The sequence below is a fragment of the Dromiciops gliroides genome, chromosome 2 (genome assembly GCF_019393635.1).
Source record: "Dromiciops gliroides isolate mDroGli1 chromosome 2, mDroGli1.pri, whole genome shotgun sequence".
Taxonomy (NCBI): Eukaryota; Metazoa; Chordata; class Mammalia; order Microbiotheria; family Microbiotheriidae; genus Dromiciops; species Dromiciops gliroides.
Window position 1 is genome coordinate 121,459,477 of NC_057862.1, and position 17,958 is coordinate 121,477,434.

Here is a 17,958-nt window from a genome sequence, read left to right on the forward strand (position 1 = left end):
ATGAAGCAAAAGAAGAAGATCCTTGGATTTGGAAGTACTGATGGATGTAATCGTCAAAACAATTGCTAGAATGTATATAGCATTTTAAAAGTTCATGAAGTGCTTCATTGATATCTCATGGCTCCTGGGGAGTGTCGGGCACATAGTGCTTAATAGATGATGAATCTATCTCCTCCATCCCTCTCCCCCTTCTCTCTGTCTAGGTCTCCCCACTGAACCCTCATTATGGTGTATAGAATCTCTGGTAATCAAAGATTCACTCCCCAGAAGTTTCTGGGAATGGTCTTCCCTGAAACCCTGTCTTTGAGGTACTAAACAAGGAGTTAATACCTGAAACCTCTTCATGTCCATAACACGCTCCAGTGAGACAGAACAGTCAGTCCAGTACACTGTCCATTCCTCATCCTCCCCCACCTCCTTCAGGCCACAGAGCTGAGCTGCTCGTCGAACTGAAAAAACAAAACAAAACAAAAAACAACACAGAAAAGTCCTGACACTGATCTTCAAGGTACATACCACGTAGAACAGAAAGAAGAGACGAATGACCACTGCCTAACTCTTAGTATGCTGAAAAATAATACTCACTATGGGGAAGGGGCAGGTTCAACACTGTAGGTTAACATATGATACTCCTATGTCTTATTATTCTATCAGAACACTTGTTCCAGGATCTTTCTGCAGCAGAGAAACTAAAACTCTGGCTTGCCTTACTCAGCTCTGGGTTACCCCAACCCATGGACTTAATTCTTTGGTGCTGTCCTTAAGGTACAAGAGCCTTGTCCCTAAACCTATGCTTTAGAGAGCTCGGGGGAGAGACCTAGTGGTAGCACTAGGGTACCTCTCAGCTGGTATTTAAAAAGACTTGAAGCTCACACAGTCACTGGTAAACCTACTATTAACATGAAAGTGAGTTTATGAACTCCCACCTTTCAAATACTCCCTTATTCTGTCTTCCTTTTTTGATTCCATTTTCCTTTCCAGGCTGTTCTTGATGTTTATTTTAACTTTATTTCAAATAAAAATTGTGAAGGTAGTGACTGAACTATGATTTCCCCCAGTCCCATCTCTATAACAAACCTAGCGTGACCATTTCCTAAACCCTTTGGTGGAAGCCTTGTGGTCCCAAGTACCTCTTCTCCCTTGGTTTATATAAGAGTTTTAAACTGGCTCAGCATCACCGCTATATGAAAGAACCATGGCTGGGAAGGTAAGCCATCTTGGTGATAACTTTTTTTGTAAAAAAAGTTGGGTTCTCAGTTCAGTCTCTGTGTAGACAGTGCCTAGACTGAATTAGCACTTAGGTCCTATTAGGGGGACTCATTTCTTTGGGAACCATTCTTACCTCTCCAGTCAAATCTGATAATTTCTACATATAACCTATGGTATCGATCATTCTCCTTGACTGTCATATCAGCTGTCAAATGCTAACTTGCAGCCAGTCTACATCATTCATTCATTCATTAAATAAACATTTTTAGCATTCATAGATTTAGAGTTGTGAGGGACTTTTTTTTTTTTTTTTGGTGAGGCAATTGGGGTTAAGTGACTTGCCTAGGGTCACACAGCTAGCTAGTAATTGTTAAGTGTCTGAGGCTGGATTTGAACTCAGGTCCTCCTGAATCCAGGGCCAGTGCTCTATCCACTGAGACACTTTGCTGCCCCATTGTGAGTGACTTTTAAAAATCATTTAGTCTACCCCCACCCAGTCCCCTCATTTTGCAAATGGGAAAACTATGATCCAGATAAATTAAACAACTTCTCCAAGGCCTCACAGGCCTATAAGGGGAAGACCCAGCTCCTTTTGACTTCAAAATCCAATGTTCTTTACACTATGCTACACTGCCTTATGTCTTGATCCTATCCTTCCTGCCTCATTTGGGACCTTATTACATCAATCATCTTTTCATCATTGACTTCTTCCCTTTTACATGAAAACTTGCCCATATTTCTCCTCTATCCTAAAAACAGTTTCTCTGGCCTCCTACCCATCTTTGTCTGATATAATCCCATCTATTTCTCGAAGCTCAAGTAAAATGCCATATCCTCTAAAAAAGGGAAAAGGAACCACATGTAGAAAAATATAGCTGCTCTTTTTGTGGTGGGAAGAAATTGGAAATTGAGGGGATGCCCATCAATTGGGGAATGGCTAAACAAGTTGTGGTATATGAATGTTATTTATTTGTTTGTTTTTGTGGGGCAATGAGGGTTAAGTGACTTGCCCAGGGTCACACAGCTAGTAAGTGGCAGATGTCTGAGGCTGGATTTGAACTCAGGTCCTCCTGAATCCAGGGCTGGTGCTTTATCCACTGTGCTACCTAGCTGCCCTCTGTGGTATATGAATGTAATGGAATACTATTGAGCTGTAAGAAACGATGAGCAGGCGGATTTCAGAGAAACCTGGAAGGACTTACATGAACTGATGGTGAGTGAGATGAACAGAACCAGGAGAACATTGTACACAGTATCAACAATGTTGTGTGTTGATTAGCTGTGATAGACTTGACTCTTCTCAGCAATACAATGGTCCAAGATAGTTCCAAAGGACTCATGATGGAAAATGCTCTCCAAATCCAGAAAAGAACAACTATGGAATCTAGATGCAGATTGAACCATACTATTTCTTTTTGTTTGTTTTTCTTTTTTGAGGTTTTTTCCTTTTTGCTCTGATTCTTCTTTCACAGCATGACTAATGCAGAAATATGTTTAATGTGATTGTACATATATAACCTATATCAGATTGCTGTCTTGGGGAGGGGGGAGGGAGAAAAATTTGAAACTAGAAATCTTATAAAAGCAAATGTTGAAAACTATCTCTACATGTAACTGGAAAATAATAAAATACCTTTATGAAAAAAATAATGCCATATCCTCAATGTCTTTTCCATGGTCTCAGTGATCTCTCCTCTCCTGTGAACTTTGCTCCTTTTTTGTACTTCCCTTATGATTTTATATTCTGTATTATACTTGTGTACCCCTCTTTCTCCCTACACTTTAAGCTTCTTAAAGACAAGGCACCTAGCACAGTATTTTGTGCTTAGTTGAATAATTTAGTTATTAGTTTGTTGAATACTTGAATGGATCTTGAAAGCTGGAGATTAAGGTTATAAGGCAATATTGATGTTATCCAGTACAACTTAGCAGGAACCTTCCTGCTGAAGCTTAGCTTCCACAGAAGGAAGCTTACTGCTAAGAGACCCTGCCTTTTGGAGGCTCTGATGAGTATTTATAATAGTAACATGCATACTGGAGAAGCCCTATTTTAGAAAAAGGTAAAAGGTTTTACTCAGGGCAGCTAGATGGTACTAGATAGAGTGCTGGGCCTGGAGTTAGGAAGACCTACGTTCAAATCTGGCCTCAGACATTTACTAGCTGTGTGATTCTGGGCAAGTCACAACCAATTTGCCTCAGTTACCTCATCTGTAAAATGATCTGGAGAAGGAAATGGCAAACCACTCCAGTATCTTTGCCAAGACAACCCCACATGGTGTCATGGAAGTCAGACGAGACTGAACAACAAAAAAGTTCTTACCACTTTCATACTTGCAATTGGTCAGGTTGATAGTCAAGAGCCTGCAAGGGAGGAAAATGTGAAATCAAGTGAAATTTAAAGATAGGATAGAAGGGAAAACTGAATCCTGGGGGAGAGGGGGGTTGGGTGGGTAGATCTGGGTCCCCAAATAGGACACCTGAAGAGCTAACCAAATTCTCTTATCACCTATGGAGGCCATAAAAGAAAGACCAGAATACCCGCAAGTCTCAAGGAAGGAAAATTCAGATTTGACTACCTCTCATCACCAATTAGTTACATAAACTTGTAGATTCCACTACATCTGTTACATGCCACCAACTTCTCTACTCCCATTAACACTACCCTAGGGGCAGCTAGATGGCGCAGTGGATAGAGCACCGGCCCTGGAGTCAGGAGTACCTGAGTTCAAATCTGACCTCAGACACTTAACACTTACTAGCTGTGTGACCCTGGGCAAGTCACTTAACCCCAATTGCCTCACTTAAAAAAAAATATTGAAAAAACAAAACCAAAAACACTACTCTAGCTGGCTAGCCTGCTGTCTGGACTGTTGTAATAATGGGTCTTCCCGTGCTCTGCATCCTCCGCATCATCCTTCATAATGCTGTCAGAATAATCTTATGCACATGTTCCATAACACATCTACTCAAAAATCCTTAGTAGTGGTTCTCCATTGCCTACTAAATAAAGTTAAAATGTTGAATTCAGCAAGCATTTTAATTGACTTGAAAAAAGCTTGGATTGTTGTTGCCTGGCATTTAAAGTTCTCCTTAATCTGCCGGTCATCCTAATTTTTTTGCTTTATCTCATTTTACTCCCTTAAACTCTGTTCTAGACAAACTGGGCTTCTCTCACCACACAAAAGGATGGTTTTATTGCTTTTGCTCAAACCATTTACAGTCCTAGAAATACTTCTCTCCTCCCCTTCTTTGTCTTTTGAATTCCTGTCCATCCTTTACAACTCATCTTAAATGCTACCCTCTCCACAAGTCTCCCTTAGTATTCGGCGGTGTTGGGCACATAAAAGGCAGCCTAATAAATGTTTATTGTAACATTCATCTTCTTTTGGAAATACAGATAAACCAAGAAACAAAAGTCTGTGAAGTTCCTGCCTTCCCTACATCTGGTTTCTCGTGGCCTTACCCAGAAGCCTGGTTAGTCAGGGAGAGGATGCAAGGGAGGATTATTACCTTCGTTTCCGCCGTCTCTTTTTCTTCCCCACATCTGAGTCCTCTGGCTCAGAGGGGGCTGCCGTTTTCTTCTGAAGCTTTTTGACAGTGGAAGAGGGGGCCCCATTCCCACCTGCCTCTGTGTTGCCCTGCTGCGAAGCATTAGAGGGGCCTGTGCCCCTTTTAACACTTTCCTCCTCTGACTCCTCTTCCTCCCCATAGTCTTCCTCTGATTCACTGGTTTTGCAGATAGCATTCTCCATATTTCTAGATTCTGCAGCAGAGGCAAAACACCCGGGCAAGGGCTTAGTAAGGACTGCCCGGACCCTGACGCTCGCCTCCAGCTAGGCCCATGGCTTGCTTTATCTATACGCACACACACAGAGTATAGATTCAGGTGGACAGACATGTATGGTGATGCCTGCTTGCGAACTTGGGGATGGGACCATGGCAGCGCGCTCACTCTAAGCGGGGCAGCGAGGCACCAAAAGTGCTGGGACACGGAGGGAGTGGAGACTGCGGGGCGCCTCCCCGCGGCCGACCCGGGCAGCGCAGGACAGGGCGGGGCGGGGCATGCTGCTAGGGGCGGGCGAGGCAGGAAGGGCTGAACTTTTAATGGGTAGGGGTGAAAGGATGCTAATCACCGGAGGCTCAGTGGGAGGGAGAGGTCGCGGCCGCGGCCCGGCGGCGGCGCCCCCTAGCGCTTAGGAATGGCCCGGATGAAGACTCATCCCCTCCCCTCGCCCAGCGCACGACTCGTCCGTCTCCTGGGTGGTGGGGGACCACCTCCTGCCTCTCCGGAGGGGAGCCCGCTTCCCGCCCCGGGGCTCTCACCTAGCACAGAGACCCCGGCGGCGGCGGCGCCTCCACAGGCTCGCAGCGCCGCCGCCGCCGCCGCCGCTGCTGTAGCCATGGACACGCCTTGGAGAAGCATTCTGGAGGGGCGGGGCCTCTTCTCCCCAGCCACACCCACCCTGGCCTTCGCCGCGGCCATCTTAGGCCAGACAGGAAGAGACCCCCCCCAACTCCGAGGCGCTCGCGACCACAAAGAAGACAGCAGTAGCTGCCTCGCGCACCTAGTCGTCTTTCCGAACCACCTACAATGCACGCTAGAACTTGTAGTTTCTAGGGAGCCAAACTCCAGAACGTCGCCAAAGTCCTGAGGCGGCCCATTGTCTAGCGACCCCGGCGCTTAAGAGCTTCGGCCGGAAGCCCGTGTTTGTCAATTACACGGCCCTAGGGCAGCATCTGGAAGACCCGGGTTCTACACGCCGCGGAGATCGTTAATAACGGGCCTGCTACTTAAGTTCTCCCTGCCCAACTCTGAAGAAAATCAATTGGAAAGCAGTTAGAGATATGGAAACAACTGTGACGGTTTATTGGACAGATTCCTCCTCCCCTTGACCGATTCCACTTAGTGTGCTTGTGTATGTATGTGTGTGTCTATGTACATATATGTATTACTGCAACAGAATTCGAGACACATTTATTAAGTATAAACACATGTGCAAGGTATTGTAATAAAAGCGGTCTCTGCCTTCTAGGAGCTTGCATTCATGTACACGAATAAATAAGATTATACAAGATAAGCATGTGGAAGCAGGGAACACAAATTGGGGTTCGGGGAATGGATCAGGAAAGGTTTCATGAAGGAAACAGCACCTAAGCTGCAGGAAAGCAAGGATTGTAAAAGTCGGTCATGAACAGGGAGCGCATTGCAAGAACTGAGGGATGTGAACTGTGAGGTTGGGAACACTAACGTCGGCAACACCAGTTAGTAGTCCAGTTTGACTGACCCGAAGAAAGCATGTAGGGAATTAATTTGAAATAAGTCTGGAAAAGTAGGTTGGAATCGAGAATGTGGAGGGCTTTGGATGCCAGCCCTCTAAAGAATTTATACTATACCCTAAAAACAATAGGGGGCCACTGAAGGTTTTTTGAGCAGTCATGACTTAAGAGAAACACTCAAAGGAGGAACAAGATAAATTAAAAAGTGAATATCACTCAGGGAAAGCACCTACTATGCTATGCCAGAAGGGACACCAGTGCTTCCTGAAGTTGTAAAAACTGGGATGGAGGCAGGAGAGATTGCTGAATGAGATTGAGAGCTGAAGCTTCTGTCAAGCTGTGGAAATCCTGGGATGTTTTAACAGGCAAGTGTCCTGCCAGCTCACAGAGTGCTACATTGAAAGCCTCTCCTTCCTTAACTCCAAAGCTAGACTTCCGGGCCCAGAGAATGACCCGGACACCAGCATAAGCCAATGAGAATGGTGGGTTTCCAGGTGGGGCCCCACGGGTCACAAATAAATTATGTGCGATTTCCCTGTCAGCCAGGTAGTTGGTAACCTGGCAGACCCTGTCCACCACTGCTTCCAACTTTGGTCCTGGCTCATCCACATAAAATAGGAAACCAGGGGCTGGGAGTCCTTCTAGTAGGTAGATATGACCATTGGGATCTAGTGGCCGGCTTGGAGCTGTCTCTACTGGCAGTTTGTAGGCTAGGTAGTAACCATGCAGATGTAAGTGGTTGACAGAAGCCAAGCCACCTAGGCTGTTGAAACCCACACGGAAGCCAGGGTGGGTGCTAAGCATGACAGCCTCCACCCCAAATTGTAATGGGTCTGGCATGAGAATCTGTGGTAGCCCTTGGGTGGGCTCTGGCACAAACAGCACATGTCCCCATTCCAAGGGACTGACATTGATAATTACCAGGACCTCAGTGCACTGGATAGCCATCGGAAAGCCTGGATCTCGGCACAGGCGGAAGAGGATTTCTCCTGGATGGATCTTATTGAAATTGAACTGCTGAGGGTCAAATGCCTGCCTCACACTCTGGATGTTCTGAGGGCGTCTTCTCTGTACACCCCGCTCCACATTCAGCTGAGCCACAAAACCCAGAGGGCCAGGTAGGATTTGGGTTTGCAGTTCCCCAAGGCAGTAACGAAATAATCCTTGTTCCATCCGTTGCTTCCAAGATGACCGGAGGGTACAATCAAAACGAGACAGCAAAGGGGAACACAGCACACCAGATTCACTAGTCTGCCACTGTATCCCTTCCACTATCAGTTCCTCCTTGCAATACACAAAATCCAATACTCCCAACCCAATAGGGGTTCTTGACTGTTCATCACAGCCATTGATCTGAGGTGGTAAGTTTGAAGGTTCATTTATATTCTGTGGTACAGCCATTCGAAAAGGGCACAAATCGCAAGTTCTACCAGGTATGGGTTCCTCCAGGTGATCTGGAACACAATAACAAGGAGTAAAGGAACATAGAGTATGGTATCACATTTTTTGTTTTTGTTTTTGTTTTGGTGAGGTAATTGGGGTTAAGTGACTTGCCCAGGGTCACACAGCTAGTGTTAAGTGTCTGAGGCTGGATTTGAACTCAGGTCCTCCTGAATCCAGGGCCGGTGTTCTATCCACTGTGCCACCTAGCTGCCCCGGTATCACATTTCTAAGGGCTTTAAAATTTTTTTGGCTGCTGGACTGGTTTTTGGTTTTTTAGATGACCTTTTGAAATAACTTTTAAACTTCTGGAAAAAATAGTTTTAAATACATTTTTGTAAAAACAGCTTTCTCCACTGATGGGATGTGTACATATAAATTATGTCCCATAATATATATAATATTGTGGTTTCTTAATATGTATGCAAGACCAAACCTATGCAAACCTATGAAAACTGATAACTTGATAAGGATTACAAAGCCTGTCCCATAATATTTGCCATCTGCCATTGTACCAATCCCACCTGAAATTCTCACTTTTAAAAGTTATGTCCCTCTACTGAGTCCAGAAACAAAACAAAAGGAGGCAAAAAGTACCTCGTTAAAATTTATATTTGTTTCCTGATAGCAAGTCCCCTAGTCATTTTCCTTCAGTACAATATCAGTTAGTTGACACTTTGCAAAGGGAGTATTCTTCCAAAGCAAGTTAACAATGAGCCCTAAGAGTCCAGAAGGCAGTAGGGAGGCTTGGTCCAAAGTTGGGTTCCAAATAATTGATTTATTAATTCATTAAATATTCATTAAGTATTATCTGTTGACCCACTCCTATATGTAGAGTATGGGAGATACGATGAGGAATTAAGAGATGGTTCTTGCCCTTCAAAGAGTGTAGGACGTAAAACAAGTACAGAAATTAACAACGTATACAACGTATATGGTGCATTATAGTTTTTAAAGAACACATATTTAAATACTTGCTCCATCTTCATAACAATCCCATGAGGTATATAGGGCAGGTGTCCCCACATAGTCTAAGTCACAAAGTCAGTAAATGGTGGAACCAGAGAGCAAACCCTGAAGTGGATAGAAAGTTTGGGCCGGGGGTCAGAAAGTTGTTGGTGTTACTTGATTCCTACTCACCCCTTTTTCGACTCCAAATAAAGTGCTCCTTCCACTAACATGGGCAATACCTGAAAAGATTCCTTAGAGATGTCAGGGGAAAAAAGGGAGTTTAGAGGAGGGAGAAATCTATTCGTAGGGGTGAAAAATATCAAATGAAAACTTCCCGCATCCACCCTCCCCGTGGCTCCCCTGGTAAGACTGGGTTTCCGGAGCTTTCAATCTTTCCAGCACAGATGTTTCCAAATAATTGTCGACTATATTTTTCTCCCTTCCCCTTCTGGTTTCCTCCGGAGAGTGAGTGCATCGCCTCTCTTCCCTCGCTCCCCTGTTCTCACCTTGGCTCTTCTCACCAAGATGTGCTAGGTGGGTACAGGTGCCTTTTCCAATGTCTGGGAAGAGGAAACTGGCAGCCTGACTTCCCGAACGCTTCAAAGGTCATGTGTGCGCATGCGCTCCCTTTAAAGGGGAGGAGCAACTATGAGGTAGCGATTATCCACCTCTTTCTGGAGGAGCAAATGGGCGGGACTACTAGTTCTGTCCCGCCCCCTACAGTTTCAAGAGGAGGAGACAGTCCCTCACCCAGACCCCGATTCCTTCCCCTCTCAAGAGCTCAGTCAGGTCTTAGGATCCCAGGATTCAGGACTGGAAGGGACCTTACTGAGATCATCTTATCTTGTCCCTTAACCTCATTTTAATAGATCTTTCTGAAATGATGTTATGTTTTAGGGGTGATCGACTTACTCAGTTCCTGAGTAGTCTTCGAACCCTCATTTCAAGCAAACGCTTTCTTGCTAGACCGTAGAAGACACACACACACAAACACACACATTCTACTGCCAGACATGAAGCAACATAAATACAAATTAGGGGTTCAAATAGCGAAATATTCTCCTCACCCATCTCTGCAATCTCCTACTCTTCCAGGAAATTAATTGATTGACTTAATTCACCTTTTATCCCCAGTAATCTCCCCAACATAGTCCCAGAAGAACACAGTCACTTCATAATCTCGAGGTCCCAGGGGTCTCTCCTCTGCCTCCGGGAGAGAGTCTTTGAAGAAAGTGGGCTGATGTCACCTCTCATCTAGGCTCTGTAATCTCAAGGTCAGTCAGCCAGTCAATAAATATTAATTTAGCGCCTACTATGTGCCAGGCACGGTGCTAAAGGCTGGAGATTTTTAAAAAGAAAAAAAAAGGAAAAAAAAAAGACAGCTTCTGCCCTTTCCACGAGCTAACAATCTAATAGAGGGAAGCATCAAGTAAACAAGTATTTACAGACAAGTTACGCACAGGATAAAGGGGGGCGGGGCGCGGAGGAATTAAGAAAAAGAAGGCACTAGTATTAAGAGGGGCTAGGAAAGGTTTCCAGTAGAAGATAGGTTTTTAGTTGGGGTTTTAAAGGTAGCCAGAGAGGTCAGCTGTCGGTGTAGAGGAAGGAGAGCGTTCCAAGCATGGGCTTAAAGCCAGAGAAAACTCCCGGAACCAAGAGAAGTGGAGTGTCTTGTTTATGGAATAGCAAAGAGGCCAGTGTCCCTGAATCGAAGAATACGTGTGAGGGATTATAGTGTAAGAAGACTGGAAAGGTGAAAGGCTTTGAACACCAAGCAGAACATTTTGTGTTTGCTCCTGTCGGTGACAGAGTCACTGGAGTTTATTGAGTAGTGGGGCGACAAGGACAGACCTGCGATTTAGGAAGTGGAACATGAATAACCCACATTACTCCAACTGGTTTCCTGGTCTGGGAAGAGGGAGAAAAATAAGCAACCACTTCTTCCCTCTAACCTTGGGGCTCTCTTGAAAAGCGGTAGGAGTTTAAAAACTCCCACTTTATGGAGCAATCTCCACCAATCAAAGTCCTTTACTGGAGATCACGCGACTTTCCAGTCTCACGCACAGCCCTTTGGGAAATGTAGTCCAGAGACCCTCCCAATGAGCGAGGGTCTCTCGTCCTTATGAATTGTGGGAAAAGAAGTCCTGTGTTCAGGCCCATTACAACCTGGAGGGGAAACTGAGCCCCAGCGATCCATTGTCCTCATTTTTCCCACAATACCTCGCTGCCTTTCTCTCCTAGGCATGGGGATAAAAAGCTGTCTTTTCCTAAGGTGTAGCTGCAATAGGTCCCAGGACTTCGGCTCACAGTCTCTTAAATAACACCCCCCCCCCTCCCCCCGGCTAAACTCGCCCCGCGCCAGATTTTGGAATCCTCTTCCTGGATTTCGCCCTGGGAATTGAGAACTGGAGTTCGGGCCCTTTAAGAAAAAAAGAGGCGGAGCCTATAGGCAAATACGGAAGTGGGGGTCGGAGTTGCCTCGGTTGCCGCGGGGACTGGGCGAACTGCAGGGCGGGTGACGCGAGAGGCGGAAGTGAGTGGAAAAGTTGTTGCTGTCCGTCTTCGGAGTTGGTGGAGTCTCCAGGTCTAGACCCGGCTGGTGTAGCAAGGCCATGGGCAGCTCAGCCAGTCAGCTCTCCAAGGAGCTGCTGACAGAGTACCAGGTGCGGTGGGGGCAACAAATCTGTCAGGGCTTAGAACCCGGCTGGGGCTGTGCTTGCCCTGGGCTGGGTGGGCGGCTTTGGGCCCCGGAGCCATGGGCGGAGGTTTGGGGGGCGTGCACGTCCCGTCTGGCCCGCTCCTCTTTCCCCTCTCCCCAAACCTTCCCTCCACCTCGTAGGGATAGAGAAGGCTCCAAGTGCAAGATGCCCCCGGACTAGTGGGGGGAAACGAGCAAAGGGATGAGGGGAACCCTCGTCTGGCCTGCGCTGGTCATAGGTTTGATGATCATCTTTTGCTTTTCCTTCCAGGAATTAACGTTCCTGACGAAGCAGGAGATTCTCCTGTAAGTACCCCTCCAGCCTCCACCCTACTCCGGAGGCAGTTGAACTTGGCCAGAAGACGGGTTTTCTATCCTGGCTTTGCCACTGAGTGACTGTGACCTTAGGCAAGTCACTTCCCTTCCCTGAGCCTCAGTGTCCCCCCCGTAAAATTAGGGGGTTGGACTAGACAGTCTCTGAGGTCATGATGAGTGTTAGGACTGAAAGAAACCTTGGAGACAGGCCACTCTCCTCATATTAGAGGGGAGGAAATTGACTCCCAGAGAGCTGAAGTGACTAGTCCAAGGTCACATAGTTACTCTGGCAGAATTGGGATTAGAATATAGGTCTTCAGAGTCCAAAGTTCAGTGCTTTTTCCAACACTGCATACTGCTTTTCCCCCCTCTCACTTTCAATCCCCCCTTCATTCCTGGTCCTGTTCTGAGATAGGTCTAATGCACACCAGTGGATTATCAGCCATAAATCGTCCCAGGGCCACAAAGCAATCTAGAGGAAAAAAGAGCATCTAGGAGTGGGATCTTCCTAAGTGCTCTTGGCCTTGCTTTTAGAGTTTTCTACCCTTGCTGTCCAAGGGGTGGTGCTGTTGCCCATAGCCCACTTGCCATAGGCACCAAGTAAGAAATTTCTGTATTCAACCTCTTCTCCAACTTTGAGTTTGCCCAAAGCTTACTAATCGACAATGGCATTCCAGGACCCTTCTCAGCAGGGGCAGAAGTGCTGAGAGGGGTGAGGAGCCCCTCACTGGAGAATGGTTATATTAGCTGAGCATCTGAGAAAACCTTTGATGAATAAAATGCAGGCTAAGTCTAAGGACACTAGGCAGAGACGGGGGATTCCCGGTACAGGCAGTAAAATGGGCTCCTTGGAAGCAGGGACTATTTTTAGCCTTCTTTGTATCCCCAATGTTAGCACAGTGCCTGGTGCATGGCCTGAACCTAATAAATGCTTGTTGACTGACCTACTGACGGGTTCCTACCACCCTCCATCCATATAAATCCTTCCCATCTTTCAAGGGCCAGCTCGGGTTCTACCTGTTTCCATGAAGGCTTCTCTGATGGCTCCAGCCCACAGTAATCTCTTTCATCCTTTGAAATCTTCACTTCTTGTCTGTACCACTCATCTGACCCCAGTCATATAGTGCTTTGTGACATCTCTCCTAGATTGTTATCTTTGGTTCATAGGGTCATATGGCTCTTCCCCAACTCAATAGTAGGCTACTAGGGGCTGGCTCCCCACAGTGCTGTGAATTTGATAGAAACTGTGAAATCTGAACATTATATTTATTTGGCTGGTAGATTGAATGAATATTTGTGAGCTGAATGAGTGAATTCTGGTTTTCTTTACCAGGGCCCACAAGAGGTTTAGTGAGCTGCTTCCTCAGGAGTCTCGGAATGTGGAAGAATCTCTGAGAGCCCGGGTATCCAGTGCACAGATCTTAACACTCCCTGAGCTTAAGGTGGTACCCTTCCCATAATGCTTTGTTCAGTAGTTAATTTCAGACACCTGTTTTGGGATCTGTGGGACAGTTCTCAGTCTGTTAACCTAGTTCTTCTATTGGTGGGCACTGCTCTGTAGTTCCCAGAGCAGGGCTTTGGACATAATACATATGTTTTCAAAGTGTAGTGGCTGATTTCCTGTCAGAAACTCCATGCCCTTCTTCTTCTTCTTCTTCTTCTTCTTCTTCTTCTTCTTCTTCTTTTGGTGAGGCAATTGGGGTTAAGTGACTTGCCCAGGGTCACACAGCTAGAAAGTGTTAAGTGTCTGAGGCCGGATTTGAACTCAGGTCCTCCTGACTCCGGGGCCAGTGCTCTATCCACTGCGCCACCTAGCTGCCCTCATGCCCTTCTGCTTACAAGAGCCCCTCTCCCTCTAGGCCAACCCCTTCAAGGACCGTATTTGCCGTGTGTTCTCCACAGCACCAGATAGAGACAGCTTGAGCTTTGAGGACTTCTTGGACCTCTTCAGTGTCTTCAGTGATGCAGCCACCCCTGAAATTAAATCCCATTATGCCTTCCGCATCTTCGGTAAGGACTGTAGGGACAAGGGTATGTAGTGAGTGGAGTGGGGGGGGAGCATTATGGTCTTTTCAGCCGGGAGAATTTTTTTGTCTTGGTTTTTCCTATCTAGATTTTGATGATGACGGGACCTTGAACAAAGACGATCTGAAGCAACTAGTAAACTGCCTTACTGGGGAGGGGCAGGACACTCAACTCAGCACCTCGGAGATGAAGCAGCTCATTGAGAATGTGAGCTTGGGCAGTATGAGGAGGGGAGGGCAAGAGAAGGGAAGGTACTGGAGCTTTTGACTGAACTTCTCCTCCATGGCAGATCTTAGAAGAGTCTGACATTGACAGAGATGGTACCATCAACCTCTCAGAGTTCCAGCATGTCATCTCCCGTTCACCTGACTTCACCAGGTACAACCAGGGCCACCTGGAAATTTAGGTACCCGGAGCATCTTGTGGGGAGGAGGGTAGGGGTGAGGAGAGTAGAGAAGTGCCTTGGGGTTAAGGATGACCCAAGTCAACCCCATTGTCCTCTGGGATTGAGTTGATTCCAGACAGGTTTTAGGGAACATATTTACCAACCTCTATCTGAGTTTACTTGATCTAGGCTTCTTTTCCTATCCTTTGCTCAACATGCCTGTTCTACAGTGGATCTGTAACCTATACATCTTTGTCTCTTCCAGCTCCTTTAAGATTGTCCTGTGATGGGTACTTGCAGTGTCTGGCTACACCAACCTGTCTTTGAGAAATTCTCTTCTATGCACAGACCTCACCTGCAGTGCCAACTCCTTGCAAATGGTTGCCGTGCTTGGGCTATCCCTGGGGCTTGTACTGAGGAGTCCAGCCCCTGGGCTCTCCTCTCCTCACTGCCATTGTCACAACACTGTTCATGTTTCTACGAATCAATAATAAATATTTGGTGGTTTTTCTCTTGTGTGTTTGAGTGGGTTACAGTGGACAAAGCTTGAGGCAGGGCAGAGAGATCTCCTTTAAGATTAGGAAGAGGACTAGCTGTGTGACACTGGGCAAGTCACTTAACCCTCATTGCCTTGACAAAAAAAGATAAGAGGAAGGGTAGGGAGGGACCAATGGAGAATTTCTGAATTACACTAGAGCCAGGAATGTGAAGGATACAAAATGAACTTCTTCTTTTGTTCTTACTTTGCAAAGAGTAAATCATTATTCAGTACTCAGCATATCACTCCTAAATTTTTAAAGTTCATGCTGCTTGGGGCAGCTAGGTGGCATAGTGGATAGAGCACTCTGGCCCTGGATTCAGGAGAATCTGAGTTCAAATCCAGCCTCAAACATTTAGCTCTGTGACCCTGGATGAATCACTTAACCCTAACTGCCTCCTAAAAACAAAAAGTTGAAACTGCTGGTGATCTCCATCTTGTCTCATTCTTGTAACTTGGTTATAGAACAGACCAGTGCTTTAAATTCCTAACACGCCTTTCCTATCTGAATATTGCTTAGCAGAGTAACTAGACTGTTGACCGCTACCCCACCAGAAGCAACTCACTGAGATGAAGCAGCTTATTGAAAATGTGACCAGACGCAAGCCCAGCATAAGGAGAGATGGAGGAAGATGTAGCACTGGGCTTTTCTCCTGAAGCTTTCTCCATGCCCAAGGCAGTCAGAACCAGTTGTGTGCTGGTCTGTCTTTTCAAAATTTCAGAGTGCCAGAGAGTGAAAAAGGGCCAAGTTGGTTGCATGTCTTTTATATACTATGGGTAGGCTGGGATGGCCCTTCCAATGACACCCCACCTCCCGAGTCCCAGTCAGTCAAATATCTTGGCTTTTGTATGTCTTATGTCTATCCGTAAGGTGGAAGTAGGCCTGATTATGCTTCAGATGTTTCCAGATGGAGCCCACCTTCTGTGATCTTACTAGGTTGCTAGAACCAGTTTTTAATAAGAGCATTCACTGTGAGAGGAAAAGCACACTGCAATAGACTAAAATTCAATTTTGGATTTTTATTTAAAAAAAAAAGTAAAGTGCATTTTATAAAAAAAAAAAATGATACAAAACCCCATAGACTCATGGCCCCTGAGCTGGGCAGTGTCAGCGTCCCTTTGGGCAGAAACAGCACAAAGGGCCAGAGAATTATTAAGCTTGGGGAGGTTAGTCATTTATGGAAAGCGGGAGGAAGTCCAACAGGGTCAAAGGACAAAGAAGGATGAGGACACAGTGGTTCTTTTAGATTATTGGGAAGGGAAGACAGTAAGTCTAGTCTTTGATGTTCAACATGAACCCCATAAAAAAATGGAATGTGCTTCTATCTCCTCCCTTGACACGGTGATCACACCAGCCTTATGCCAGCCCTCTAGGGTCCCAAGAGCAGGTATAGAAGCCACTACTAGTCTGGTGTCTTGGCAGGGTACGGCAGTGACATAATGATCCTCCTGTGTCTGCAGCCTGCTCTGTGGAGGTAGGGAGAAAGTGTGTCCTGGGTGGTCTTTCTCACCTTCAAGGGGCAGGCGTAAGGGGTGCTTGACACAGCAGGACCAAGATTCCTTGGGGGCCTCAGAGATGGCCCTAGGTTCTCTGCAGTGACTGACTTTGGCAGCAGAACACAAGAAGAACTGGAAGGAGGCACGCTGACGAAGAGAAGATGGATTTCAAACTCAGGCTCAGGCAGATCTCTCATTGTCCTGGTACATTCCAAAATGCCCATGGAAATCATGTAAGGGAGGGGAGCCATGAACTGAATCCCTTCCCAAACAGGCTCAAAGGAAAGTTCTTGATCATGTCTCACCCCTTGTTTCACATTCTCTCTCTCTCTCTTTTTTTTTTTAAGAAAAATGTTTTCACAAGGGCTCAGGAGAGCTAGTCTGTCCGATCTCTTAGCAAAGACAGAATAGGATGAGATAGGTCACTGCACGACTGGGCCCCTCTAGGCCCCACCTCTCTTTTCCATTCCTGGCCGAGGGGAAGGAGGCCTCAGAGCCATGCTCCAAGGCATCTGACCATCCTCTTCCCTCAGAGACTCCCATAGGAAGTAGGAGCGAGCTAGCCACAAGCTAGCTCCATTCTTTGAATTCTGGGTGGTTTGATGAGGAAAAGAGGTAGGGCTGGTCAATCTCAATAGAGTCATTGTCCCTAGGGCCCGGCTTAGCTTTTACCCATCTCCTGTGCTCATACCACAGAGTCACGGATCTCAGAGCCCAGCCGTACCCGGGCCGGGGGGCATGGAGGAGACACCTCTACGAAGCTGTCCTGAATACTGAGCGGCCTCTTCTCGGATTCAGTGAAAGCTCTAAGGCCTGGAGAGCTGTCAGCAAGGGCCTGGTAACCCTTGTGATCGGGCAGGGCACTGGGCGGGCCGCCTCCATTGAGGGACCGGTTTTCCGATGGTAGCATCACTGGCGGGTCCTGGGGTGTAACACTGGCACACTCTCCCTGCTTGAGGAAGACCTTCATGCCATCCCGGTGCCGATAAAGGAAGAAGAGGGCAAGAAGCACAACAGCAAATCCAAACAGGCCGCACATCAGCAGGAACTCATTCCAGTAGGTTTTGTCCGGGACCAGAGCGGCCTTTCCATTGGCGGGTGAGCTCACCCGAGAGGTATTGATGATGACCGGGATGATGGAGCCGTCCTCCCCATTCGCTGCTCCCTCGGTAGCCTCCACACAGTAGCTGGCTACCAGCTGCTGAAAGTTCTCCTCAAGGGACCAGCACTGGAAAGAACCCAGCCCATCCTGGCTGCCCACCAGGAGCAGGTCCCCGCTGGGCAGCACTCGGTAAGAGGCGGAGTTGTTGATGGGGGCCCCGTTGTGTAACCAGTGTCGGGATGCCAGGTTGGAGAGCAGTCGGCAGGTCAGGGTGTTGACAGTGTTGGGCAGGAAGTGTACTTGCTTGCATGGCATCTCATCTGCCAAGGAAACACCAGGTTTGTTAGGGCCAAAGGCAGCTCTTCCCCTGAGAAACTTCAGGGACCACCTTTGTGAGAAACACCTGGAGGCTGGCCACCCACCAGAGGGCTGCTCTGGACACCTATGTGATCCTCGCCCTCCTCTGTCTGGGGGTATACTGCTCAGCACTGCCACTGTGTGTGAAAGGATGGCCCCAGTAT

General features: G+C 46.9%; 4 protein-coding genes across 5 annotated transcripts in view; 1 reads left to right on the forward strand and 3 right to left on the reverse strand.

Annotated features, from left to right (window-relative positions):
• LOC122741177 (guanosine-3',5'-bis(diphosphate) 3'-pyrophosphohydrolase MESH1-like) overlaps window positions 1–5,357 on the reverse strand; it is a 42,778-nt gene extending 37,421 nt beyond the window's left edge. Inside the window, exons 1-4 of the mRNA XM_043984338.1 lie at window positions 5,343–5,357; window positions 4,720–4,972; window positions 3,530–3,570; window positions 331–449 (exon numbers count right to left, since the gene is read on the reverse strand). Of these exons, the coding sequence (XP_043840273.1) occupies window positions 331–449; window positions 3,530–3,570; window positions 4,720–4,961 (402 nt within the window). The 5' untranslated portion in view covers window positions 4,962–4,972; window positions 5,343–5,357. The remainder of the gene's footprint in view (window positions 1–330; window positions 450–3,529; window positions 3,571–4,719; window positions 4,973–5,342) is intronic.
• Window positions 5,358–6,062: 705 nt separating this feature from the next.
• Window positions 6,063–9,476, reverse strand: GDPGP1 (GDP-D-glucose phosphorylase 1). Of its 2 annotated transcripts, XM_043984341.1 has the most exons (3): window positions 9,384–9,473; window positions 9,067–9,128; window positions 6,063–7,940 (listed from the first exon to the last, which is right to left on the reverse strand). In XM_043984341.1, the coding sequence occupies exon 3, from the start codon at window positions 7,885–7,887 to the stop codon at window positions 6,724–6,726; it is 1,164 nt and encodes a 387-aa protein (XP_043840276.1). In that variant the 5' UTR covers window positions 7,888–7,940; window positions 9,067–9,128; window positions 9,384–9,473; the 3' UTR covers window positions 6,063–6,723. The 2 variants fall into 2 exon arrangements, with proteins under 2 accessions (XP_043840276.1, XP_043840275.1); XM_043984340.1 differs by lacking the exon at window positions 9,067–9,128 and having other exon boundaries at window positions 9,384–9,476.
• A 1,854-nt stretch (window positions 9,477–11,330) lies between these two features.
• On the forward strand, window positions 11,331–14,811 carry CIB1 (calcium and integrin binding 1). The gene is made up of 7 exons (XM_043986035.1): window positions 11,331–11,540; window positions 11,847–11,881; window positions 13,224–13,332; window positions 13,750–13,900; window positions 14,004–14,122; window positions 14,205–14,293; window positions 14,566–14,811. The coding sequence occupies exons 1-7, from the start codon at window positions 11,490–11,492 to the stop codon at window positions 14,585–14,587; spliced, it is 576 nt and encodes a 191-aa protein (XP_043841970.1). The 5' UTR covers window positions 11,331–11,489; the 3' UTR covers window positions 14,588–14,811.
• A 1,027-nt stretch (window positions 14,812–15,838) lies between these two features.
• The window catches only part of SEMA4B (semaphorin 4B), a 39,725-nt gene continuing 37,605 nt past the window's right edge, over window positions 15,839–17,958 (reverse strand). The window contains 1 exon segment of the mRNA XM_043980437.1: window positions 15,839–17,757. Within this exon segment, the coding sequence (XP_043836372.1) occupies window positions 17,021–17,757 (737 nt within the window). The 3' untranslated portion in view covers window positions 15,839–17,020.

Coding starts and splice junctions, on each gene's coding strand:
- CIB1 (XM_043986035.1), top strand. CDS start 11,490: ATGGGCAGCTCAGCCAGTCAGCTCTCCAAGGAGCTGCTGACAGAGTAC. Junction 13,333..13,749: donor TAACACTCCCTGAGCTTAAG/GTGGTACCCTTC, acceptor CTCTCCCTCTAG/GCCAACCCCTTCAAGGACCG. Junction 13,901..14,003: donor TTATGCCTTCCGCATCTTCG/GTAAGGACTGTA, acceptor TTTCCTATCTAG/ATTTTGATGATGACGGGACC.
- GDPGP1 (XM_043984340.1), bottom strand. CDS start 7,887: ATGGCTGTACCACAGAATATAAATGAACCTTCAAACTTACCACCTCAG.